General features: G+C 42.7%; 1 protein-coding gene across 1 annotated transcript in view; it reads left to right on the top strand.

The window, feature by feature from the left end:
• The window catches only part of LOC110364169 (beta-citrylglutamate synthase B), a 79,936-nt gene extending 59,011 nt beyond the window's left edge, over nt 1–20,925 (top strand). The window contains exon 8 of the mRNA XM_065048503.1: nt 376–20,925. Coding sequence (XP_064904575.1) covers nt 376–516 — 141 coding nt within the window. The 3' untranslated portion in view covers nt 517–20,925. The remainder of the gene's footprint in view (nt 1–375) is intronic.
• The last annotated feature ends 6,984 nt before the right edge of the window (nt 20,926–27,909 follow it).

Raw genomic sequence — 27,909 nt, 5'->3', positions numbered from 1 at the left:
AAACAACACTTCTCCCTGCCAGCTGGTGAGATCAGTGATTACTGTGTCAGTACTGCTGTGCTCTTTCGTGCTTTGCAAATGCCTGGTTCTAAGATTCAGGCAAGTCCCTTGGTCTCCTGAACATTTGCCCTGATCTGCTGTGGATCTACTATCCCAGTTTATGAATGGAAGGTGTGTAATACTGGGCTCCAAAATTACGTGAAACACACTCAGAAGAGTTCCTGTCAGAGATGGGGTTACAACTGCTCCATAGCTTTATTCAGCTTTTTCATTAATTTTTAAAAATATTTTTTGTTACAGTGCTTCTGAAGATATCTAATGAAGGAAAACTTCTTCCTCCTAGTTCTGCTCATCTGCCCCTCTTTTTTTTTCTAGAGAGAGCATACAGCAGCTGTCAGAGCCCTTAGGATCCAAGATGAAGAGATAACAGAGGCATATGGTGATGAGCTTCCACAAGGAAAGAATGGGATTTTGCTTTCTGGCATTCCTGATATCCATCCACATTCAGTTGCTTAGCAGTGACCATGTTTGTCTCTGTAAGAAATGAAATTGAGAGAGGAGGATGTGGGGAGGGAAGGGGCAGAATCTTTTCCAGCTGTGATAGGTCACTAATGGACCAGTGGTCGCCTGTGTGGTGAGTGAGAGGTGGGGTGTAGAGCTTGTGCTTTTGGAGAAATAAAGCAGCAACCTCCACAGTTTTCTAGTATCTTCTTTCCAGCCTTGTGGCCAGTGCTGTGTTACAGGGAAGAATACCTCCTTAGGCTTTGCTGTAACATCACACCTCATGGCTTTCTGTGGTTCTGTTTGCAAGGTAACACTGAGAGAAGATCTCCTCCGCAAAATCATTCAAAGCATTCCCCACAGCCTGAATCCTTTCATGGCTTGGATTGATGATCCTTTGTCTTAGTCCAATCTTAGTAATAGCTCACATATTTTGAAAACAGCTGAATTTGTGAACAGGGAGTGGAAATGAAAAATTGCAGCCCAGTGATGAGACTTCACTCTGGAACAGGCAAACCCTGAAGTAAGAGGCCCACTAGAGGGAAGGAAAGAATATTTTCAGTATCTAAGTTTCCAGATTTTGTTAGGTGGGTGGGTGTAACTTTATTTTACAACACCTCTGGTTCTTATTTGATCAGTTGTCACTTTAAGTTGGTTTGCTTGGATGTGAGACGTTAAAGGAGTATGTCTTCGGTTAGATGCAGCTGACTGCGTGGTGGTAGTGATGACATAGTAGCAGAAGGATAAGAGGGATCCCTAAAGATGCTTTTTTTCCTCTGAAATGAACTGAACTCCCATTGCTCTACTCAGATACTGTTTTGCAGAGTGATTTGGTAGATGGGTTTTTTGCTTTAATTTCAAAGGTTCCTTTTTTTTTTGCAGCTGAGCTATGGCCTTGTGGCACTTCTAACAAGACTGATCATTTAAAAAATCTGTGTGTCTGTCACCATGCCCGAAAGGTTGGGGAGGGTGAACACTGGATTATATTTTTTCTTCTTTGTTTTAATGGCTTATGGTTGATGTCCCTTTGTGCAAGACTGTTTTCCATCATCAATGGTAAGGAGCTCCTGCTGGTTTTTATACCAGCTGGGTTAGCTGTGTTTCCTTGGAAGTTCAGTTGCTTATTGAGATGAAAGTGGCATTGAATGCATGTTATTCTAGACTGTACAAAAAGATGAGGTACTTGTGAAGGCATATGGTCAAAGTAGATGGCAAGGTGGGAGGACACAGGGAAACAGCATGTCAATAATTAGTTCTTGTAACACATCTGGATGCAGTGACAGCTACCTATTCTGCTTTAGGATCCATTGGACTGAGAGAGATAGAAAAGTAGCAGGATTGTTGGGTGACTTCTGTAGTTTGCGTGCATCCTGTGTTTCACTCTCATAGATGGTATTACTGCCAGAGTCGTATCTCATTTGCAGGTAGAAACCATGGATGTCTGTTCTTGAGCAGATAATGTATTTCCTAGCCTGCATACTGACAGGAAGGGTAGTGTTGGCCCACCTTCCCAGGCTGAGTTGCCACAGTTTTCTTTGCCATGTAGGGAGCTCTCAGTGAGCTGCATGCAGCTGAAGGTGCCACTGACAAAAGTAAGGATGCAGTCATAGGAATTTAACATTTAGGACACTTTGCAGACCCACTTTTATGGCCAAAACTCACAAGGTCACATCAGGTCTGTGCACACAGTGGCACCGAACTCTGCTGTGTGGTGGGGGGCAGGAGTACAGTAAAAGTCAGGAGAATGCATTTGTGGTGCTCTGTGGGAAATGATTCAAGATGCTTAATTTCGTCAGTGCCTCCTGACTTCAGAGTAAAAAGATGGTACTCAAAACGTCTTTGATTAGGGTATAGCTGGCGTTGAATGTGGGGGAGGGAAAGAAAACAATGTGTTGTTAAGGCAGCCAAATCTTGCAGAATTGCTCGTCATAGCCATCAACTTTTAATTAAACTTCCACCTCTTTCCCTTAGCCCAATTGACTGGTATTTAATATCACTGCATTCAGTGTCCCTTGGAACAGAGCACAGTGTGGTGCATTGTTTTGTTTGTATAGAGCTGGCAAGCTGGTCATAAGTGTGCTTGCTTTGGTTGCCTGGAGGAGTTCAGCATCTTTGAATTACATGTTTTCTTAAGTGTCCTTTAACAAATGTAGCCCTTAGGAGCTAGAGCAGCGAGTATGAGAAGCAAGCTGGTTTGAAGGGATTTGGAAGATGTTGTGAGCCCAGAGTGGTGAAGGGCTTTCAGAGAGGTGAAATTCATGCTCCTAGGCAATCCCACTCCTGGAAGCTTTTTCTGCAATTCATACTTCCCCCGTTAGGTTTTGGAAGCCCTCCTAGTGTTTTGGGCATGTGCTGTCTGAACACACCTCCTTAAGGCAGCATTGCCCCGTGTTGTTGAACATCTACTAAAACCTAGCCTAAGGCTGTACTTCTCTGTTGCAGAGAAAGAATGTGGGTCATTGGTGTTTGGGACAGAGACGCACTGAACTGGTCTGTTAGAAGTGCTCTTAGAGCTTGCTGATCATACCTGTTCATTGTTTCTTTTGTCTAGAAGTGATTTTGTCACAAGCACATATTGCCGCAATGTTTGACTGACATCTTCCAAGGTGAAAGATGTGAATTCCAACATCCAGAAGTCACTTCTAGCTGTGCTGGATTTGGATCATATTTTGTCAAGTGTACTTTGGACCCATTAACTAAATGGAGATTAGGATACATTTATAACCTTGAAAAAAACAGGCTCAAGATGCCTGAGTCATGTATTAACAGATATAACTCAAGGCTGAAATCACTTTTATTTATTTATGTCAGCTTACATAGTAAATACAAGATACAAGACAACATATCCTGCCACATCTCAATTGGTCTAATTTATCCCTGGGTAAATCAGTTTCCATGGATGTGAAGGGTAAAAAAAAATATCTCCAAGACGGCCAGTTAGTTTTCTTGAGGCTGTGTTTCCCTCTGCTGGCATGTAGTTAATATTGCCGACTTTTTTTTTCCCCTCCCCCCCAACAAAGCTTCTGAAGCCACTGCTTCTTTGTAATCCCAAGAAACATTTAAACTGTCTTCAGTGACCCAATGTAGCATATTAATCAAAATAAAATTAAGAAAGAAACAGCAACAGTGCTAATGAGTGAAACAAGCTTCTGTTGTAAACAATACCTTTAAATACAGTACATAAATACAGACTTGAAATGCTGAAGGAAAACACAAAGAGACACTAGAAATGCTTACAGAGCAAAATAAAAATATTTCTTTGGAATACTAAAAAAATAATTAGAGTGAAACTATCAACAGAAGTAGAGTTGATGTAATTAACTGTGTTCTTCAAGTGTTCAGAAGTTTTATCTGGAGTTTTTAGTCTAGATTATGTAAAGACAGCATTTTAGGTTACTGGTGTTTATAGCCTAAAGCTACAATTAGGGAAATTTGAATTGGACATGGGAAGAAATTGTTCACCATGTGAGAGATACAGCACTGCAGCAGGTGTCTGAAGAGGCTGTGGAATCTCCTTGCCTGGACACTGTCCAAATTTTGACAATGGTATGCAAATTTGGACATGAGATGCATGCTAGCTCTTCTTCAGGGGAGGGGATGTGTGAGGGTGAGGAGGGAAGGTGGGGGAGGAGTTACACTGAAGAGGTGAAGTGACAATTTTCAAAGTTTCCTATTTTTATTCATCTAGGCTAATTATTAATACTTCGGTAATCCTCAAACTAATAATATTTTTGAAAATGCGTACTGCTGTCTGACATGATTAGTTAATCTAAGTTATGGAAATTTGTAAAAGGCATCTGAACATTTGTTGCACTGCATGTTAAGATTAAAACATGACATTACAGGCAGCACTGTTTTAAAATTGATTTTGCTTGTTTCCATTTGTAAAACTACTATACATTAAAAAAAAAAAAATAATTGAAATTTGGGCCTAGAGTCATTTGGAAACTGAAGTGTATAGATTTGAAAGTGAGTAATACTACTGATTTCCTGAAACTCAAATCAAGTTCGTGCATTTGTGTGTATGTTTAAATGAGTAAAAGCTAAAACCATACTTCAGATTTCCCTTACAAGTAGCAATAGTTAATAAACATGATGCCCTCTCTTATAAAATTGTTAGATTATATGGCCTGGATAGGCCACATAAAATCTTTTTTCAGGTTGCTCATAAGGAGTTTTAAAATGTGTTTTTCCATACCTTGTTTTTATTATTTAGATTTTCATGCCTATCGTAGCAGTATTTCTTAGAACTGCTTTGTATCTGCAATTCAAAAACAATTGTTTTTCTTCACATGATTGTTCTGTACTCAGAAGAGGAAATTTGTAACTACAAAAATCTGTACAAAGCTCTTTCAAAGCTTTTTGAAATACCATAGTAGTTTTAAGTACTGATTTAAGCCCTTCCATCTTCCATGCTAGAAGATGGATGCAATCCGTGTGTATGACTTGGATGAAGCTGTAGAGTCTAGATACAGCAGAGACTCTGCAAGGGTCATGCTTAATATCTGAGATGTTCAGAGGAGTGATGTGAAAGGGACCAAAGCCAATGCTTGTCACCTGGAGTTCTGATATAAACAGAACATGCTGTGTTGGGCATCTTGGTATGTGCCTTAATAGGGCTAGAGCATAAGATTTTCACGCAGTCTCTTGTGTGGCCCAGCAACGCTAAACTCAACACCAAGCGTGGTAGCCGTGGCCTCTCCTTCCAAAATTGCCTGATGGTGGAGGAAGAAAAAAAAATGGTGTTACTTCCTTTCAAGGTGCTGAGAACCTTTATCTCTATTTCTTATTCTTACAGTGCCTATACCATGGAGGTGTAGGCAAGTCAGGTGGGGAAGTCTTGTGAAAGTCTTTCTGTTGAATCTAGAACTGCATAGAGAGAAGTAATGTAAGACTTGGAGCCAAAGAGGGAATAAGAGGAGTTCTGACTGCATATGCTACAATGAGGATACTTTCTTGGTGTGAGTGATGAAGGGCTGAATTTTTCTCAAGTCCTCTTAGAATGTCACCATTACTAGGTTTGAGAGTCAGCCTCTCTTTGGTGTAACAAATCTTCAGTTTGTTGCTGCACACTTGCTAATCATCTCTATGGAGATCTGCTCTGTGGGCTGATTGCTCATGGGAGATTCCTTTTCCCGTTTCCACCGAAGGATCTGAGCCACCTATTGCTACTTGAGATAATGGCAAAAGCAGTGATAGAAGGTATTCTGCATTAAGAACAAGGAGGTTGTATCAGAAATGGTACACACTCCTTGGATGAAACAGGTCCTTTAATGAGCAACCTCTGTAAGATTTTTCTTGTCACTTGCACCCTAGGGAGAATAGACTGTAGAGACAGTCCCTTTGAGACCTTGGGGTCTTGGATTTCAGAATCATAAGGATTCTTTTCTCTTAGCCATCCAGAAAATTTCAGATAATAGGACTTGCAAGCTGATCCAGTTTTGCCAAATGAAAGCAACAGTCCTTTGGGATATCTAGCAGTTTGTGGATTTGTGGCAGTTTGCTTTGTCATACTTCAGACCATTTTAGATGTCAGTAATGTCAGAATATTAACAATAATAGTCTTCTGGTAAGAATCTGGAATTCTTCCTTGTTCTTTCTCTAACAGAAAGAACAGAAAAATGTTTACCTGCAAAGAGCACTAAAGCCTACTAATCTACCAGTCATGTAATCTTCTGAAACATGGAATATGATGAAAACCAAATTTCAGACTTCACATAGGTGTTTGGGGACTGAAAGCTGTTGTGGCTGTTGTGTGAATCTTTCACTGTATTTGGAAAAGCAACATTTTGTGTGAGAGCCTGGACTGTCTAATAGCTTTAAGCAAGCAGGGGGAATGAAACCATTTATGTTTGGAAGGTAACAGGTCTTCAGAACTGAACATCATAAATCAAATACATTCACTGACTATGCATCTCTGCAAGGAGAGCAAGCAGTTGACAGACCAGGTGAGCAAGAGACCCTGTGTTTCCCACAAATGATCTCTGCAGGCATATTTTGATCATCAGCTTAAGGTTATCTAAGACCTATCCCCCTGTTTAAAAGGTTGATTCTACTAATGTCAGCAATATTACAGCCGGAGTTTAAGATGGTGCTCGAAGTGCATCCTAAAGGTGCCTATAATACCCCAAGTATTCCATAGATAGTGATCCCTATGGTGAACCTCCTTGTGACCAAAGACAATGCACATTATTCTCCCTTGTTCTCAGGAACAGAAAATCTCAATACTGCTAGCAAATACTTCAGAGGTTTCTCTAGCTGATACAGGCCATCTTTCAAAAGTCATGGAGTTAAGGGAAAGAGCAGTGCTCAGATAATGGTATTAATTTCATCTTAACCCTGGTAGCTCTTTTTTTTTAATATTTTCTGTCCACACAATTTCCAGAAGTCAGTACTGCTACCCCAAATGATGGTTAGAACCTATTTTACAGTTGGACATTTGACAGCAATATCTGCCTGCCACTTACCAGTAAAATATGAATGCAATTTCTCAAACCAAACCTTTATTGTCTAGCCAGGAAGATTTCATCATGTAGGACTTCAGGTCTTTCAATACATGAAAAAATAATTGTCTGAACCACTCTTTTCTTCTTTAGTCCATTATATATCAATGAAGGTGACTTTTTAGTGGCTGTTATTTCAGTTTACAAAGGCAAGATATATGTCAGTCTTTCCAGACAAAGTACCCCATTCAGAGCCATGAAACATCACCCCACATTTATCTAAAAAAATGGTGCTAAGCTTTCATGCTGATCAAGACTTGGGAATATCAGTGCTTTTAAGGTGTGGGGCTGGTTGGTTTGTTTGTTTTTGTTTTTCCAATGAGCATAATCATCTTGAAATGAAGCAAGACTGTCTCATCAGTGTAAATAGATATTCTAAGCCCAAAGGCTCAAGCAAGAACAGATCACTTAGCAGGTTCCTTGATTATATCTTCTTTTGACAGCACAGAAAATTTGGATCAGAGGCTAACAAAATGGATTGCACATTCAGTTGGAATGACCTGTGCTATAAATAAAGTGAATCTTCCCCAGCATGGCTCCCAAAGCAGTTTAAAGAGCTGCTGCAAATTTTTACGAATTAGTTGTAGGGAAGGTAGTATTCAGATGAACTCCCAGCTCAGCCCACTGGCAAGATCAGGCTCTTAGCTTATCACTGTAAGTGGAACCCACAGATAAAAGGTCATTGTTGACTTCCAAGACTCATTATTTTTTTCTGGTTTTCAGCAAGTGAAAATCCCATGACCATGACCTGGTATCCTTCTCCTCAGCCTGTTATTGTAGCATTAGGGTTCTAAAGAAAGAAGTGATCGAGTGCGGACAGAAGGGGTTATTCTACTCCTATTACTTGGAAGTGGAACACATGAATGTGTTGCATACATAGCGCCCTTGATGCACATGGCTGCAGAAATCTTTCCAAGCTACTGCCTATGGGACTCTTGTGCATCTTTCAGATGCTCAAAAAGCAGTAGCTGATCGTTCAGGCAATTCCTGTTAGAGTGATCATGTTCCTGTTCCCACTGGTTTTCAGGCAGAGAGCTCTGCCACACTCTGCCTTGTTCCTTCCTTTTGAATGGTTTTCCCATTGTTGGCTTCTGGACATATCTGAACTTCCCAATAATTTCTTTCCTTATTTGTCCTTTAATTTCAGTCCACTAGTTCTGGTTCTTACCCAGTTCTGTGGCCTAGTCTGGCCATTCTCAACTTGTGTTTGCAGGCTGTCCTCTAATAATTCTCTTTGTGTGCTTCAGGGTGGTGCTTTTGACACTTGTGCAGTGACAGTCTGGCGTTTGTCTGTCTTGTACATGGTAATGTAGAGAAATAAGTGAGCATTTAGAACAGACAAGGCCAAGCACCTTGCTCAGCACAAGCATTTGCTCCCTGCTGTTGAAGCTACATCTATCCTCACTTTTGGAGCACTAAAAAGGAATTTGTTAAGTTGCTCTAAGTGGATGGTACACATACTAGGTTAGTCAGCACTAGCAGAGAGTCTTCAGCAAGCTGTTCAGCTCGAACAGGTTCTGACTGAGCCTGTACTTGTTTCCAAGCTGCAATTCCAATGTGAGTTATAAGGAAGGATCACCAGAAAATTTTGATGTTAAAATTCCCAGTCTTCATCCTTGGGAAAGCATGCACCTTGTGGCAGAAGCTCTCAAAAAATTTGGTGCAAGGAAGATACATGCCCTGGAAAACGTCACCCAGGACTGCTAACTGAAGACAGCTTGTTATAGTGAGAACTAGCTTTAATAAGATGTATTGCAGTTTTGCTTAGAGTGACCTGGATTCACAAGTCGGTTCTGTCCTGCTGTATCTTATCTAAGGAACAGATTTTGCATGGTTGGCGTGTGTGCAAACACACCCTATGATTATTACACATGCAGACTGAACCCTAAGTCTGCTCAGAAGCAGGAATTGCAGCCACAATTAATGGATCTCAGTAGGTAATCCTTTCTGAAACAATAACTGCTCAGCCCTTGTGTAAAGAGGCCATGTTTGCCTGTAGAGCACAACTATGTTAGTCATGTTCCCTCCCTTCAGAATGTGGATGTTCCTTATGGAGCAAACAGTCTAGTGGTTCCCAGTTATCCACATTTGAGAATTTGAGTGGAGACAGCTCTGGGCAGAAGTCTTGAGTGCCTGGTATTTTGCCTAGGCTGTAGACAAGGAGAAAAAGGATTATAAAAGCCCAGTGAAGACTTCTGTAATAAAATGCTCCCTACTTCTTATTATCTGATGTGGTTCCCTGACTTTAAAAACATCTTGTTAATTGGTTCAGCATGTCAAGCCATTATTTGTCTGCAGCCGATCTCATTTTGCTTTGAGGCAGAGAAGCATTTTGCCTTCAGATCTGTCTGTCTTCTAAATCTGTTGCCTGTAATATCTGAGTATGCCTCTGTAGTTAGTAAGTCCTAATAAAAACGAAAACTTAAAATTCTCAGTAGTTAGTTTCATGCAAAGTCTTGAATGAAAAGCAATAAACTTAGATTCTCTCAATTAAGGAAAATGACTCAAAAAATTACTTGTCCTTAGGAATATTCAGCTTTTAGACATCGCAAGCAATGACAATGATGCCAGTTACAAATGTTATGACAGTAGTGATACTCTGTCTTTTACCTGTAGCTGGTGGTGGGTGTGTGTATAGAAATGCTCTCTGAGAAGGGTCTGTGTGTCATTTTTCCTCACCTTTTTGAGTGCCTTAGTTTGTGGAGACTAGGTGTTAAACACAAGTAGCCAGTTTTTGGGTGTTCAGCATTTTCACTCTTGCCTATGGCCATGTGCTGGTTTGACTAAAAATGAGTTAATTTTCTTCATGCAGTTAGAAACCTTTATTTTTCATAGCTGGCACGGTCATCATTTGGACTTAGTTTGACAATGAGATAACACCCCAGCACAGAGTTAATATTTTTAATGCTCTGGTCTGAGAGCCAAGGCCTCTGAGCTCTGCCCACAGGTGTGAGGCAGCTGGGAAGGGGGACATGGATGGGGCAGAGCTTGACTGACATCCAGACTGATCAGTGAGAGTATTCCATCCATTAGCATCATGCTTCATATTGAAGGAGAGTCAGGATTTTCCAGTCTCTCTCTTGGGCGCTTGCTCTGTCTGTCTCTCTCTGTCTCTCTCTTGTGTTCTTTGCTCTTTTTGTTGGAGATGGGGGAGTTTGGACTTTTGCTGTTTTGCAGAGGCCTTTGAGCCTTTTTTCTCTCTCCGAGATCAGCTGTTAGAGGCCAGGTGCTGCTTCCTGGCACTTACTGATTGGAGTGGACAGAGTTCATGAGGAATTTCCTTAGGTATCTTTTATTTCTATTTTATATATATATTTACTAGTAGTGTATTAGTATTTTGTTATTTTATTAAATTGTGTTTATCTCAATCCAAGTTTCTCCCTTGCCTTTCAATTCTCTCCCCTGTTTGGGGTGGTGGGGTGGGAAGGGGGATGAGTGCGTGGCTATTGTGGTTGTATTGCTATCTTGGATTTAAACCATGACAGGCCATTACAGTGGTGTGAGTAGAGTTGCAGAGCAAAGACCACCTAGAGATGCTGGGAACTGAACATGCAAGTCACTGGGCCACATAACCCTGCACATGCTGTGAAACCCCTGGGAAATTAGCACCAAGTTCGCAGAGTTTTGTTGCAGTAGTTCTGGAACTCTTACTTTTAAAAATGAGGTGAGTCCTCTGGGGAAGTTCTTGGATTCCCAGTTTGTCAGCAACTTTTTTTCACTTTTCTCCTTTCAGGTTTGTCTGCTGGCTGTAGAGTGTTGATACTTGAAATTCGAACAATGTCAAGCAGCGTGCTGTGTCTTGTATTTCCTCACAGCTTCCTGTAAGCCAGAAATTGGGAAGATAATAATCACCTTTGGTTTGGGAGGACTTGGCTTTTGAAGTCTGTAAGCGAAGATAAGACTTCCCTAGTGGACCTGTTAACATGGGAAGCAGGTTGCAGGGGCAACGTGTGATGTCTGGCAACACACAGCACTGTGAGGATATGGCAGGGATGTTGTGTGAAGAGGACTGCTACCTTAGAGAGGGCGTTTATGAACCTTTCCTCGCATCTCTCCAGAGTTAATTGTAATATTCCTCTAGGCCACGTATGGGAAAATGCTTACCTCTGGCTGCTCTGGAAGAACAGCTCAGGCTCTAACTCCACAGTAAATTCTACTTAGTCAGAGTGATGCTCTGTTGAAAGGCAGGCTTACCTGTTAGGAATATTCTTTCACCTAATTAGACATAGCATCATCTGTGTTGTCCATCTCAGTGCAGGGCTAGGGAGAGGCAAGAAATGTGCCGTGTGGTGAAGGCAACAGTGACCATGACCTGCTTGAAACCTCAGTATTGCTGTTTGGCAGCATAGCTCTAGTCTGTACATGTTTTTGCATGGATCTTTGGTAAAAGTGTGACAAACCAGGAACATGTGTGGACTCTGAGGGGTTGGAAATTGATTTCGCACTGTTCTGCTTGCATTCTGCTAAGGAGATCTGAAGTGGAGGCAGAGGAAATAGTAGGAAGTACAAGGGTAAAACAGATTAGAGAATGAGGATGAAGGATAAATCAGGGAAAAAGATGTGCAAAGAGCAGGGTATACAGCTTATACTGTAAGCAAAATGTCCTATTTAATTGCTGTAAGTATGTGGGCTTGGGGACCTCTGTCGTGAAAGACATGAATTTCATTTTAGTAGAACACACTTCATTATCACTTCTGTAAATGTGTGAGAGATTAAATTGACTCAAATATCTTTAAAAAAACTTCAGGCTAGGGTCTACTTCTCAAATAATGAAGTAGCAGTTCCTTAATGTCTTATTCTTTTATTGTACTTACCAGAATTGCCAAGGAGTCTTATTATTAAATAGGATTTCCTGTATTGAGCCTGAATTTGCCACCATCCCTCAGCTTTACCAACTCTACCTCTCCAGGTTCAGTATAAATACTTTTCTGCTGCCTTGGTCTTAACAACTTTCATATAGCTTCTATGTTGTGATTCTGCTTCCCTTTCTGGAAATTCATGTTCTCTTAATGAAGGTAAAATCATGTCAATTAAAGCCAAGTGTACTGTAAATAGGCATAATCTTTGTTTTCCTCTCTCTGGCCTTTCTGAGTTCATTTTAGCTGTGTTCCTACTGTACTACCCCACCTCAAACTGGAAATTCTCAAGCAGATCTGCCAGAGCAGGTCACATTGTTAAAATAAACTACAGTGTGTAATGTGGCTTTGTAGTAGCTCTAATGTCCTAGGAATCTGAATGCCACATCCATGTAAGCAAGTTTAAATGAAGGAGATCATTTAAGATGGAGAGACTTTCCAGATGTTTTACAGCAGAGACAAGGCTGTCAGGATACAGACTGGGGGACTAGTATGGAACAGTGTGCCAGTGAAGAAGGACCACCACCATTTTGTGTTTGGCTGAGAGGATCAGGTGGGAGTAGTTGATGAATGAAGAGAGGGTCGTATACCTGTTTGCAAGCCTTTTTTTTTTTTTAAATAAAGGTTTTGTCTTCCTGTAGGTTTTCCAGTAAGAACGCAAAATTTTATATCGTGAAGAATGTGTGCACTAACAGCAGGTTTGTGTTGTAATGACCCACAGTAGAATGCAGAGACCTCTAGGGGCCAGCAGGGAGAGGCTGAAATTCACTTGTCTTGAGCATGGAAAAGGGATTCTTACATTTTTGGGAAGCTAGTTTAGAAGTGGAGTTTCCAAGCTCCACTTGGGTACCAGACTGATTCCACTTAACAGTGTCAGAGAAATTCTAACAGTAAATCCTGTGTAGTGGATAATTAGATTATAAACTTTGTGTCCATGGGGCACAGAGTGGAACACATACAAATGTGTCCTGCGGGTTCAAGGTATTTTGCTTTTCTTTTTGATGGAGGAAACTCTCAGCAGGCTTCATGCCTGATCTGGCATCATCTGGAGTCCCACAGGTCAGGGAAACACCTGCCTATGTTCAATAGAATTGCATCTCTGTGCTCCCACTTCATCTGGATCACATGCATAATTGCAAGTACTCTTGGCAGTGCCCCAGGCTGATACTAATATCTATGAAGCTGTGGTTTTAGCTAAGCTTTTCTATATAGAGAAGCTAGATAATCTCTTAGCAAGGGAAACCTTGGATTTCTAGATCAAAAGAAGAGAGGAAGGAGAAACTTCTGGGCATGCCATAGAGAGGGATAGGAGGAGGGAGGGTGTGGAATATACTAAGCTGAATACTGGGCCCTCACTAGAATTACTCTGTCTTTAGAAATCACAGAATCACAGAATGGTTGAGGTTTGAACCTCTGGAGATTATCTAGTCCAACCCACCTGCTAAAGCAGGTTCACCTAGATTAGATTGCACAGGAATGTGTCCAGGTGGGTTTTGAATGTCTCCAGAGAAGGAGACTCCACAACCTCTCTGGGCAGCCTGTTCCAGTGCTCTGTCATCCTCAAAGAAGTTTTTCCTCATATTCAGATGAAGCCTCCTGTGCTTTTGTCTGTGCCTGTTGCCCGTCATCCTATCATTGGGCACCACTGAAAGGAGTCTGGTCCCATCTTCTTGACACCCACTCTTGAGATATTTATAAACATTGGTAAGATCCTCTCTCAGCCTTCTCTTCTCCAGGCTGAACAGACCCAGCTCTCTCAGTCTCTCCTCATAAGAAACATGATCTAGACCCCTAGTCATCTTCGTAGCCCAACACTGGAGTCCTTCCAGTAATTCCTTGTCCTTCTTAAACTGGGGAGCCCAGAACTGGATGCAGTACACCAGATGTGGCCTCACCAGGGCAGAGTAGAGGGGGAGGAAAACCTCCCTCGACCTGCTGGTCACACTCTTCCTAATGCACCCCAGGATACTGTTGGCCTTCTTGGACACAAGGGCACATTGCTGGCTCACAGTCAACTTGTTGACGACCAGAACTTCCAAGTCCTTTTCTGCAACACTGCTTTTCAGCAGGTCTGCCCCTAACTCATGCCTGGGGTTGTTCCTCCCCAGGTACAGTATCCTACACTTGCCCTTCTTGAATTTCATCAGGTTCTTTGCCCAGCCCTCCAGCCTGTCAAGGTTGTGCTGAATGGCAGCACAGCCTTCTGGTGTGTCAGCCCTTCCTCCCAGTTTGGTGTCATCAGCAAACTTGCTGAGGGTGCACTTGGTCTCTTCATACAGGTCACTGATGAACAGGTTGAATAGGACTGTCCCGAGGCCCTGAAGTCTCTTTTAATTGCTCTTGGATTATGGGTCACAACCTTATAGCCACCCTCATGAAAAAACAGTGATGGGTAGTAGTCCAAGGGCTGTACCAGGCTGGGAAGTTTCCTGGTGATGTCCTTAACCTGGGCACCAGGAAGGCAGCAGACCTCCCTAAGAGGAGAGTCCTTCTGGCATATTTGACCCTTCATACCCCCAGAAGGGAGTCACCTACAACTGTAACCCTTCTTTCTTGTGAAGGTGGTCTTAATAAGGGGGGTAGGTCTTTCATATCATGTGGGCACCTGTGGTGTAGATGATCCTTCATTGTAATTGGCCATAGACTGGCCTTGCACTTTCAGGACCTTGTACCTGTTGAGGCACCTGGGAGGGTGGGGTGGTCAAGGAGATGTTTCACCTGCTACTTCAGGTGTGGACTTGTTTCTGTTCATCCCTTTCCCTTGACCTACTGTCTTCAGTCAGGTGGGAGGAGGATAATGGACATTCTTGGTCTTGGTTGCTTGGTAGTGGCCTTTCATGTCTCAGGGAGGCCAGAGCTTGATGCCACCAGTCTATTTCCTTCTCCACCTCCCTGACGCTTCTCAGACTTTCTGCCTCTTTTAGCTCTACCACCAGGCTGAGCAGGTCACCCACCTGCACACACCTCACACAGCTGTTCTCACTCGTACCAGTGAGAGACTCTGGCATTCCCTGCAGCCCAAGGCCTGGATGGCTGCATGTTTCTTTGGCAGCTCTGTCTGGGTTGCTGCCTGCTTCATGGCAAACGCAGGGGACTTACCTTTCCTTTGGGAGGCTACCATAGTTAGGCTCCCTCTGTGAGGGTGTTAACCGCTGACTGAACTAATCTCTGAATGTACTAAGAGCAGCAGTACCATGCACATTATGAACTGCACCTACTTAACTCAAGTGCTTATCAGCGCCAGAGACCAGGGAGCTGTATTGAGTCCATTTTATGTGTGCAATGGCTCAGTGCACTTTTAGTGAAATCTACAGCTCACATAGAGACATAACAGCAGGGCAATTGCTTTTCCCATGGTTTTGGCAGCCTATGCAGGAGAAGTGGTCATTTAATGCTCAGAGGAGTAAGGCTGACAGAGCTGACCTGTCATACTACAGAGCTCTTCAGGAGCAGGTGTTACCTGTGAACTGCAGGCAGGCACCTCTTGCTTCTTCACCTGGGACAGCATGTTGTGTCATAAATTTGTCAGTCAAGCATTTTTCCATATAGGTTTGTCCACAAGCAAAAAGACAAACAGATGATGGCAGGGCAGCATGTGTTTTCAAATATCCAGTAAGGGGAAATAATTATTTCAACATGAGGGTATTGACATGATCGCATGTTTCACCCTTCAATGAGTGTGCCCACACAACAACTTCCAGGTGTCTGTCAGCCTTGTAGCAGGGCTCAGAGCTTTCTTGAATTCTTTCCATGGTGCTTGGGGTACTTCCCAGAAATCACCCTCCCTATATGTAAGGGCAGGAAAAAGCATAACATGCTGGTATGGGCTGATCAAAGCATAGAAACAGAGCTTGTTTCTGAAAATTATGTTCCTTGGTTAATTAGCTGTGGGTAAAGTGTGAAAGAGGAGCTTCCTGGTTACTAACTCCAACATCTAGGTTTCCAAATGTTTGTGACTGGAAGACTGCAGAAGTGGCAGTTTACAGTTACAGTGCTGTGGAAACATGTAGGAAGACTTAAAAAAACCCCAAACCAACCAACCAAAAAAAAACCAAAACCACCACTACAAAAAAACCCCAAACAATAATGCCCCAAAAAATCCCAAACAACAAAACAAAACAAAACCAAGGAAATCATGGATGTAGGTGTAAGGGTATATTCAGCATGCAAAGCTAGAGACATCAAAAACTTCAGCTGTAATCCAGGAGCTTCTAGGCTACTGTAACACATACTGTCATGCAGAGGAAGCAGCAGCGTTGGAATTAACCTGCATGCATCAATAAAACAGCAGCAGTAGATCCTTCAAAATTTAAATCTGCAGATAATCCCTAGAAAAAGGTCACTCAGAGCAGTGGAGCATTATTGCCATTGTTTTTTCTCTCTGCAAATTGTTTTGCAGTCTCTCCTCTGAACTGCCTCATTCCTGTAACTGCTTTCCTCTGGCTAAGAGAGCTTGTCATCCAGCTGCTGAGCTAGATCTTGCTCACTCTTTTCCTCCTCTATTATCTTGCTATCTTTGCTGAAGTGATTAGCATCTGAAAAGATTTCAGTCTGCCTCATACGTACCATGCAGGACATACTAGTTACTGACAAAAATGCACACTGTCCCCCTAACTTCACCAGGATCAAACTGAAGTACTTGAAAAGTTGCAGCTGTAAGTTTAGATCAAATTGATTTTCATGTGACAATCTGATTTCCCTCAAATTAAGGTATCTGGGAAGGATCTGAGGGTATTCTGCTGTGTGTGTCTTGTAACCATAGGGCTGTATTTCCTAGGTGAGGCACGCAGCACCTTTGAGCTCTGTTAAATCTTGCGTAGATGAGCTAGCAAACCTGATAGCTGTGATTCTCCCTGCTACAGCAGGCTCACCAAGAATAGCAGCGGCAGCACAGAAGCTGTTAGACAGAATTTGGGCTGGTGAGTTTTAGACAGAGCTTTGTCTGCTGGGAACACCCACAATGGTAAGGTTCAGCAACTTTTCCTACCTTAACTACTTTTCATCTTCAGGTTGATGCTGGACAAAGGGTCTGATGGCAAAGATGTAGCAAAGGCATAGGGAATGAAACAGACAGGGGAGGAGTCTAGCAGTTTGGTTTGAGTGATGGTGCATTGTCCTTCGATGAGGAGTCTGGAGATGGGACAGGTGCCTGGTGGGCATAGAGAGGTGGTTATAATGGGATAAGGGAACCAGAAAGACCAGTTGTGAAGTTTTTCCCATGGACAGTGGAGACAAAGGGACTAAGCAAGGAAGAGACTGGACGTTTTGGAGGGAGTGTAGCAGGGGTTTTGAAGAGCTAGTAGTAGTGTTGTGCTCTGAGAACCTTTTGGATTAAACTTGTTGAGTAGCCAGATGTAGTCAACTGTTGTCTTGTTTTGCATCATCCCTCCATCCCTTCCCACTGTTGATTCCTCTTCCAGGCATAGTAACTAGCTGTAACCTTTGAACTTATTTTTTAAATGCCCCCAGTTGCTTTTCTCTGCTGCTTTGCTTCTTGCTGTCTAATCTCACTGTATCTTTCCTGGAACTAGAATAGTATGAAGGGATGGGGAAGGTTTTCAGAGAAGGGAGTTTTCATCTGAACATGTGCCGTGCTTCTTTTCCAGGTGATGGGAATGACAGGCTTGTTGTGGATAGTCAGAAAGTCATTGGACTGAAGATGAATGTCGGAAGTACAGAAAGTCACTTCTGTAGTAAATGAGGTTGCATCCTGTTGAATGCAGGGGCACCCTAAAATTAGAAAGGGTTACTGAGGAAGGCATGTCCCAGTGGGCTGGAGAAGAACTCTTGTCTGTAGGATGGAATAGTGTTAGATCTGGTTGACTTGCACTTTCTCCTCTCTTCTCCTAGGTCTGAAAGTCTCTTTCTTTATCCTTTTCTCCTTGTCCCGCGCTGCTTCCAGCCCCTCACTGGGTGGCTCAGACCATGTTCCCTGGTGCTGACAGCGGAATTCAGGGTCTCTCTGTACTTCAGTAATCTGGCGAGGCTGATGCTGAAGCAGACTGTGGGAGCAAGAGAGATACAGAAAGAGAGGAAAGAATGAGACAGATGTTATCTTCACAGAGAGCTCTGCTGATGCAGTGGAAGAGCTGCAGCCAGGCCACCACCTGTCCTCTGACTGACTTGTCTTTCCAATGCTCCTGTTCCTGTTTGCTCCCACTCCACTTTCTGCTGTAGATCTCACTGGGGTTTCACAACAGCAAGATCTGCCAGGGGTAGCAGCGATTCTCCAGCTGAGGGCAGCTCCTGGCTGGCTGTGTGCTGTGCCTGCTGCGGACCAGAAACTGCTGCTCCTGAGGCCAGAGGATGAGCTCTGCAACAGCAGCCTGAGTGACTTGGTGCAACAGGCAGTGACGCATCAGGGTAGGGAGGAAAGACAGAAAAACTGTGTGGAGAGGTAGAAGGAGCTAAGCTCAGGAATGGGCAGCAGGTCCCTGCACTGGGAAAAGAGCTGGTGTCAGAACTGCGATGTTTCTGAGATCAGCTGGTGCTAATTGAAGTGCTATAAATTATTTACTTAAATACATTTAAACAAACAAATAAGAAGCCTTTGTTTAGACTGTTTCATCTTCCTTTGGGCTGGCAACCAGTATATATTAAGCAAATATTGTCTGCATTGCCTTGTAAACCTATTTTGGGTATACAGAAACATGTGCTATGGCTGTGCATGTTTAATCAACCCTGTCAGGTTAATGTTTTAGAGTCTTCAATTTTAACAGTTTATCTTGATGAGAATATAAAAAGTATCAGGTTTTGTTTCTCAGTTCCAGTATGGCTTCATGGAAGCTGTAATTCAATCAATGCAAAAATCCCTCAGCATTTAAAATTTGTCATTAAATCACAGAATAAATAAATATATAAAGGTATCTTGGATATTTTGGACTCATGGAAAGTAAGTTTGTCTAAACGTATTTGACAGTTACATGGATTCAATTTAAACAAAGCAAGTTTTATCTCTCAAAAACTAATTAACTGATTAATTTTTATTTTTTTTCCTTCTTGTCACTGTGTTCTTCAGTGTTTGAGAAATCACAGAGATTAGCTCCTCACAACTAGATCCTATTTGCAGATATGGAGGGCAAAAGCAATTTCCGAATTTCCGTGCTTTTGCAGGCCCCCCAAGGCTCTTTCAGTTTGAATAAGCTAGTCATTACTTTGCACCAGGTGAATAAACAGGAAAAAAAAAAAAAAAAAAAAAAGGAATATTCTGTGGAGACATGAACAGATCGCTCTTGTCAAAAGCTGGCTGAACACCTTTGTAAACTGTGTTCTGGGCATTCACTATGGACTTCCACTTGCTCAGTAGTCTGCTTTTAAAACATTGTGGGAAACATACGGCTTTATTATTTTCTTATTTTAATTACTTGGATGTATTCTAAAATGATATTTGGAACTCAGCAAATGTCTGTTATGACTTTAAACTGACTTTTTAAAAGGCTTATTTTCAAGCCAAGCTGTTATTTAAGCAGCAAAATTTAAGAAAACTTGATTTAAGGGTTGTAGCTGATTTGTTTAGATCTTTCTCCTTCATTGCAACCTTCCCTGTTTATATATTCCTGGCTTCCTAACCCTTATAACCCCGTTTTCTTATGTTTCTGCACTTCTGGCTAGGGCAAGAGACAATTCCTGTTCTGGCTGGCCACGAACTGTGTCCTCTCTGACTAACTGGTACCATCCACTGACTTGCTGGCCATGTAGCTGCTGTACAGCAGCTGATCACTGCTGATCTTAAACAACGTGCTCTTAATCAGTGGGAGATAGGAGATCTGGTCTCTCTTAATGTAATAGGTTAAAACCTTTTTTTGGGGGGAAAATGTACAAACATTCTAGCATCTGTGATCAGATGACAAAAATTCTACCTTTAAAAAATGGATGATCTTGATTAAAGACTGAGCCATTTGGATTCTGGAGAGTTGCAGTACATGGTGGCTTGTTGGTGTTTAAAAAGGTTGAGAAAGGAGAGAGAAATCTGTGGGATGATGGTTAGGTAGCGATCTATCATGTTTTGTTTACAATGTGAGCCGTTTGTTCAGATTTCTCTGTCTTTTTGTGTGATTATACAGGCGTAGTCTATGTTTTCCTCTCAAAATAGGAGTTAACCCTATGAAGTCAATGAGGACATTTACTGCATTGTACCAGGGATGAGGTAATTTCCAATTCCTGTCATTGGTCCTGGAATGTAGAATATATCTTGTGGTTTGATCAACCAGCTGACTTCTTCAGCTTTCTAAAGGTAGGTTCTTACAAGCTCTTGACAGAATCACAGAAGGGTTTGGGTTGGAAGGGAACATCTATTCCAACCCCCTGCTATGGGCAGGGACATCTTTCACTAGATCAGATTGCTCAAAGCCCTGTCCAGTCCAGCACCGGATACTGCCAGGGTTGGGGCATCCACAGCTTCTCTGGGCAACATGTTCCAGTATCTCACCACCCTCATTGTAAAGAATTTCTTCCTTATATCCAATCTAAAGCTACCCTCTTTTAGTTTAAAAGCATTGCCCCTTGTCCTGTCACTATAGGCCCTTGTAAAAAGTCTCTCTCCATCTTTCTTATAAGCTCCCTGTAAGTACTGAAAGGCCGCAATAAGATCTCCCCAGACACTTCTCTTCTGCAGGCTGAAAACTCCCAACTCTTGGAGCTTTTCTTCATTAGGGAGGGTGTTCCATCCCTCTGATCATTTTTGTGGCTCTCCTCTGCCCCTCTCAAACGGATCCATGTCTTTCCTGTACTTGAGGACTCCAGAGCTGGTTGCAGGGCTCCAGGTGGTGTCTTGCTGTAACAGAATAGAGAGTAATGCAAGTGAACATAGCAGAATGGTCTTAAGGTTTGAATTTGAGCCTGTAATTTTGTATGGTGAGGTGGTGGGTTTTGTTGTTGTTGGTTTTGTTTTGTTTTGTTTTTTTGTTTTGTGGGTTTTTTGGTGTGGGGGTGGGTTTTTTGTTTGTTTTTGTTTGTTTGGTGGTTTTTCATTGTTGTTGTTTGTTTGTTTGTTTTTCTGCAGTTGAAAAATATCTGGGATTTTATTTTTTCAAGTTCTAAACAAACAGACAAACAATACTAACAAAGATTTAAATAGATCTTTAAAAGTTCAGCTCTCATTTTAGCATCAGACCTTGTTCTTTATGACTTGCTCTATGCTGCTAAAACAAGGTGCTGCTGAACCAGTCAGGCTGGTTCTTGAGTCCTCTGCTGCTGGCATTGATGATGACAAATGGTACAATCAGCCGTGCTGTGGCGTCATTGTTACCCTCCAGTTTCCTCAGATTGTATGTAAAGACCTCAGGGAAGACTGTAGGAAGAAGAGGAGAAGAGATGGAGGGTGGCAAAGAAAACTGAGGGAATGGCTGTAGTGACATACCAGGAAAAGAGATTGTAAGGGTGCATAGAATTCCTTTTCTAATGTTATATTTATTTTGATTTTAACATCTCTGACGCAAAGAATACATGGGACTGTAAAGTCTGCCAAATGACAAGATAAAGAAGCAAGTGGACTGTTTAATCATGAGGAGCTCCTTATTTTCTTTGAGAGGAATGGCTGTTCCTATTTATAAAGTCTCTATCCACTCTCTTATCAGCTGCAGTCCCCCTGCTGTCTGCCTCTGACAAAGGGGCTGGTCTGCCATTCCCTCTTCTTTCCCCTGCCATGCATTTGTTCTATGTGCTGAGCTGCCTTTGTAAACCCTGGCTCTGGATATTGCTTGTGTTCGTTTCCAGGAGTACCCATGGTTTTCCCTCTCCCCAGAGAATCCTCACATAACTGAGTCAATCCCCATCAATTTTCAGCCCCAAGATGTGGATCTGGGACTTGTTCCCCACTGGCTTAGTCCAGCTTAAATTGTTAGGTGTGATTTGGGAGGCTGCTTCTTTGGACCCAGCACCCCTGTCTGCGAAAGGTTAGTATTTCCAGAGGAAATGTGTACTTGGCCTTGAGCATTTGTATTGTCTCCTTGGCCCTGGTTATGAATCACTGTGCAGCCTTGAGCAAGTCCCTTGCCTTTCTATGCCTCAGTTTCTTAGAGGATGTTGTAGCTGGTCTATCTTCTCTTCAGCATTGCCAATCTTGCAAAAGCACAGATGGAAGTGCTATAGGTAATTTTACTATTAATCAGAGGTTGATTTATTTACTTATTTTTAGATGCAGATCTTCTTTCCTTTGTCCTGGGATCTGGTTTGTTTTCAGAGGCTAAGGAGAGAAGCAAGTTCAAGTCACCACCCCTAATACCATAACAGAATGGAAAGCCAACGTGTTTTGTGTCTCGAGCAGTGATGGCTTTGGAGTGTGAGCTAACAGGGGCTTCATAGCAACCGCAAATGCAGAATCCATAAGACCAAATTTCTCTTCGTCTGAGCCCACCCTGGCACAAGCATCCATCATCTCAGCTATTGAGCTATGCTTTGGTAAAGCAAGCAAGATTTTTTTACAAACTGGGTTAGCATTATCAACTGCGAGTGTCATAAGCAAAGGTTCTTTTACATTAGTATCAATCGGTGCCCTATCCAAAGCTTCCCTTAGACGTTCAAGAAAAGCCATGTACGATTCATTGTCCTTTTGCTTTACCTGAGAGTACGGAGGGACTGCTTTACCTTCCTCCGGTAGAGTTCGGAGAACGTCTCTTGCAAGAGAGGAACTCTGCCGCAAGAGGGCAGTATCTAACTATGCCTGCGCCTGAGGGTCAGCAAATTCTCCCGCCCCTGTCAGCTTGCCTTTCGAAGCAAGGCACAACGGGTCTCCGTCATTGCGGTCTAAGTTAAGAATAGCTGCTTCCTCACAAGCGTCAGTCCACCTACTGCTCTAGAGAACTTCTTGCACTGGTGTTAGTAGTAACGTAGCCAGCTGACGACAATCGTAAGGAGTTAGTATTTGCCCATCAAAAAGAGTATTAATAAAGCCTTGTGTATATTTTCCATGCAATCCATACTGCTGCACCGCTTTTCTAGCCTCTTTTATCTCGTCCCAACGCAACCCAGCCCACCCAGGATTCTGATTACCCTGTCCGTCTCGCTGGTAAATGACTGGGTATGCACTTGTTATTTCGCCTTCTATCATCGCATTTCTGATAATCCCTTGCCAATGTCTTTTAATGTTATAAGCATCCATAGAACCCGAACCCCCCCGTTGCACCCCCCTTCTCGTCACCATCAAGATAATCGCCTTTCCGAGTGCTGGATTCTTTCAGTGATAGCTGGTCTATTTTTTCACACAGTTCTTTAGTCCAGTTTTTTTCTGGCGACTCCTTCTCCTCCGATGTAGGAGTTAGAGGGGTAGAAGGCGGTAAAGGCGGACAGGAATCAGTAAAAGGACTGATATTACACTTATTTACGACTTTAGCATTCTCAGCTTTCACCAGTTCTTTTGACAAATTATCTGACTCCAGTTCCTTGAACTGCTTAGTCTCTTTAAGGTCGTGTGATGGTATAGGGGGCCATCTGCCGAGTGATTTTCCTCCCCCCGCCCCAGACTGCTGTATCATCCGGGGTGCCAACGGCACAACAGGGGTTGGGGCAGGAAGGGAATCAAAGTCACGAACTGGGTAAGCTTCACAGTTATTTTTAAGTTCTTATCAGGCTGCAATGCTGTAAAAATTCTAGTAACCGCAGCCCATTCAGCCTTAAGTTCTTTTAAGGTGGTAATTATAAGCTTCCACGTAGTTGCTAGTGATTTAGTTTCCTTATCTCCGTCGCTAATCTTATCCCATAACTTCTGCCCTATATCGTCCCAAAGTTCAATTTTTAAAGCTTTTTCAGCTTCTGTCGGGTAGCTGTTAGTTCTACACCAAACCAACAGTCTCCGGATGTTACTTTCTTCATATTTAAGTCCTCTCATAGAGAGAATATGCAGGAGGAGTTTAACTATGGCTTCTTCCTTAGAGGATATGTTTTGCCCCATAACTTCACTCTTCCCTCCTCCCGCTCCCAGCCGCTCACCTTTTACGGTGACTTCTTCAACAAAATGCGGAACGTCCGTACGCCTCCGCCCGGTTCTCAGTCCAGCTGATCTGCCTCTGGCTGGGCCGCTCCAGGCTTTTCCCCGACCTCAGAGGTACGCCATTCAGAGTATCACGTCAGGGTCACCATTTGTTGGAGCGAAATAAGGACTCGGCAAAACAAGTCGATTCAATGTGAATCACGCTAAAGCCATTTATTACAGAAACAAGTCTCCTTATATACGTAACTATATTCTAATCACGCGTCCACGCTCCAAGCATGGATTCGCTAAATGAGTATCGTGGGCTGTCCATGTGCTGGAGTCTACCTGATGATACGTCCGATGATTCACGCCACGCCAGGACCCCGGTGATTGTGGAACGCCCCTCTTTCCCACAGCAGACTCTGTTTTCAGCTTCCCGAAGCGGCCTTGAGATTCCTTTGAGCCAGACTAGTTCATCAACAAAGTCTTTATCTACCAAAACCCCCTCCACATTGGGTAATAATGTCAAGTTGTGTATGCAGGGAAAATACAAAGATCACTTCAGAGCATCCACAGTGTTCTCCTTAAATCATCAGCTTGTCCTCCACAGAAGTCACCAGTCCTCTGAATTCTGCCTATTTCATCCCTCTTTTTCCTGAGGATTTCTGTAATCAGGCTGAGCCCATTTGTGGCATGTGGCTGCATGAGAGAAAGACACAATACACTGGTCACCATTAGGGAAAGTCAATACAGAGATGCCAAGACATTCCCGATACATGACTTCCACTGGTTCCTCTAGAGTGGGTGGAGGAGGAATGCTGGCCCATAACCTGTGATACCAAGTCTTTGTTCAAGCCAAGTCCCAAAGTCTTTCAGATGTGAGCAGTTTTTGTTGCTATACTGCCCTTAGTGTGTTTCTGTGTTTATCTCTCCCTCCTTTTCCTCCTTCCTCTGACTCTTCCAGAAGGAGAAGAAAAGTGGTCCAGAACCAATAGGGTCCAAGCAGCTGCTGGCCAGAGTGCAATCAAATGCAAGATCTGGGAGATCCCCTGCTTGTTTGAGGCACTGACATGTCACTCTCTGGATTCCTGGCTGGCAGAACCCCAGCATGAGATTCAGACATTGCCCAGTTTTCTGGACATATAGCCAGAACAACATATGTTACAGTGTAAATCATCTCATTGCTTCCCATGGAACACAAATATGCTTAATTGCTGTAGTGTACCCCAAATGCTATTTAAACAACTAGGTGATTACTTCACCTCGCTCAGCTGCATAACTCTGTGTGATGTAACATATCCTCAGAGTGGGTACGGAGACAGAAATTTTAGGACTACATATAGTGTCCCTGAAATCTTCCTGGTATTTAGCAGGCAGGCTTCTCAATAGCTATCACACCTTCCTTCAAACTGACATCTGGATGCTGGATGGAATAGCTGGTGTCTCTGCTGTAGAGAGCGAATATTTTCACCTTCTCTATGTGCAGTAAAGCATAGAGTGACATAGAGTCACAGCAGAACTGTGGGGTGGGAAAATAATAAGGTCAGAACGGAGAGAAGAGCTTTGTTGAATGGAGACTGTCCTCCTGACTGACAACACCAGTATCCAGTAATGGAACTACCCTCTGTGGCAGGCCTATCCCTCCATCTGCCTGGGGGCTATTGCTCTGCTCATCTGTGCTTACCGTGTCCTACCCTTTACAGCTCAGCAAAGGAAGGCTACCCAAAGAAGATAGCAGAAGAAAGGGAAGCCAGAGAAGCAACCAATGAGATTGCCCAAGGAAGAAGCATCCCTGATATTTTTCCTTGAAAGGAAGAAATCTTCCCTGTCCCTTTCTTCATGCAGCCTCCAGAAAGATGGCACACCTGTGTACCTGGCATATGTGTATGTGCATTATCAAAATAGCTGGTGCAGATACAGCAGCACTCTGAATTGTGTTTAACACTGAATATCTGTTTTACATTGATACTTCTTCCATGTGTTTTAATTTTAAACTTCTGAGCCTGTATTCAGTAATTGTGGGCAGGTCTCTATCACTTGTTGCATGATTCATCTCCAGTTGTATGCTCTGTCCAGCATTAAATGGAAAAGGCACAGTCACAAGATTCTTAGAAAGTATCCTGCCCATGTCTGGCAGTGTTCAAGGTATTCCACAAATATCAGCTTTTCCAAACTACTGCAGTGTCTCATGTGTTTCCATACAAAATGAGTTTTCTTTGGTCCTTCCACCAAAAAGAAGCTTCTTGGGAGTAATCAAAGTTGCCACTTAATTGAGTAACTAAGGGTCTTTGCCAAAACTAAGAATCTCACATAACACCTGACAAATGGGTCCACAAATGTATTACATGTAGTAGAAACTCCACTACAATTATTCTGGTGGAACCTCCTTTATCTAGGACCCTAATCTTTACCACTAGGTTCTAGTTTCGGTTTTGTTTCTTTGTTAACACTAGAGATGATTCCTAAGCCACAGCATTCAGATCTGGAAGTCTTTGTGGTTTTGTTGCAACAACCAGTTCACTAACTTGTAAAGAGTTTTCAGCTTCTACGAGACCTTAACTAGTTGATGGCTATATTTGAATTTATAAGCCAGGATGTTGTGATTCAGAGAAGTCACTATGCCTGGAGAGCTGGTGAGACTTTCTCAGTTCAGTGAGGTGGGTAGGAGAGATGAAGCAAGAACAAGAGCTTTGGTATTGGGCCAAGAAGGTTTGGTAGATAGTAGGCTCTTTCAATGGGTTATGTGGGTTTTTGAAGTGTTAGCTAAAAATAAGCTGCACTAGTGATGTCTGCCCTTTTGTGAACACTGTGTAAAGGTGCAGGTTTCAGGGCTCACACGTGTTCTTTGGAGAGAGATCCATGGGTCTCCTGTAGTTTGAATACCTTCCTGTGAAGGTTTCCAAACTCCCTTGGCATAGGTCTGTAATTCTGCAAAGCTCAATTCCAGTTAATGAATGTAAAGCCTACAATCTAAAGGCTTGCACTAGATTTCTGGGCAAAAATTTCAGAAGATTTGCTGTTTGAATGCTCTTGGTATAGGAGCCAAGCACTGAGAGAGGCACAGAACAGTTTATACTATGTTGCCTTCAAGCTTTCTGACCCAGTGAGTTCCGGCTCCTTCTGCTGTGTTTGTCCAGGTGTGTTCTCAGGTCCTTGCTTGGCTTTGGTGCAGTGGAAAAGTTATGCTGTCAAGGCAGCAGAAGGTGGGTGCAGCAGTCTACCTTGGCATTATGGGGAGATTATTGAGGGATTCCATTATGTTATGGATGTTGGTCAGGTTGCAAAAACCTTATCAGCTGACAGGTTTTTATAAACACTGCACAGACTGTGAAATATTTTTAATGCAAAGGTACACTTCACTGTCAGAACACAAGGGTATCAAAACCCATTGTCTCTGAAGATGCTATACAGTAGTTATAGAGTTTGTGTATGTGTGTAAGAGGCAAGCTGGAGGTGTCGGTGATTAGGAGTATGAAGTCTGTGATTGGAAAGGAAAGAAGGCAACAACGGAAGAAGCCCTAGGCCTGTGTGAAGCTGGTGATGAGTGTCTAGAAGAGAATGAAGAACTATTCAGTTGCTTTGATGAATTATTCTGTACTACAGGCTCTCTAACAGATAGGATTTCTAAAAGAAACCAATGACTTCCTCCTCTCTACACAGTCTTCTGTCAAAGGGATGTCTGCAGAGGCAGACATCAGGGCTTCCCCAGTACTCTTCTCACACAGAAAGTTGGTACTATTGCCTTTTTGTTTTCTTCAAAGCTATAATATTAAAACGTTGAAGGCATTTCCACTGCTCCTGGTCCTCATTCTGAACCACGGAGGACATCTTCCATGATAAGAGGTGTGACCCTTACTAAGTCTCCTTCCTTTTAATTTTTGATTAAAGTTATCTGTGGAGAACAGGTATCTATACGGTTTTGCATTGTGAGTATGTACTATGTCCTTTGATCCAGTTGAACAGCGTGTTTTCAGGAAGGGTAGACGCCTTACTCCACGTGGGTCTCTTGGCTCAGCACTTCTATCACAAAGGCCTTCTCTGAGTCCATTTTGACAAAGAAATTGCGAAACTAGAAACTGTGCACAGCCTTGCTGTGCTTTCTGTATTTCAGAGACTTTGTTCGGGTCTATGACACCTGTGC

This window comes from Columba livia, unplaced genomic scaffold (genome assembly GCF_036013475.1).
Source record: "Columba livia isolate bColLiv1 breed racing homer unplaced genomic scaffold, bColLiv1.pat.W.v2 Scaffold_83, whole genome shotgun sequence".
Taxonomy (NCBI): domain Eukaryota; kingdom Metazoa; phylum Chordata; class Aves; order Columbiformes; family Columbidae; genus Columba; species Columba livia.
The sequence above is the reverse complement of the archived record's forward strand: the minus strand, read 5'-3'. Positions and strand labels throughout refer to the sequence as shown.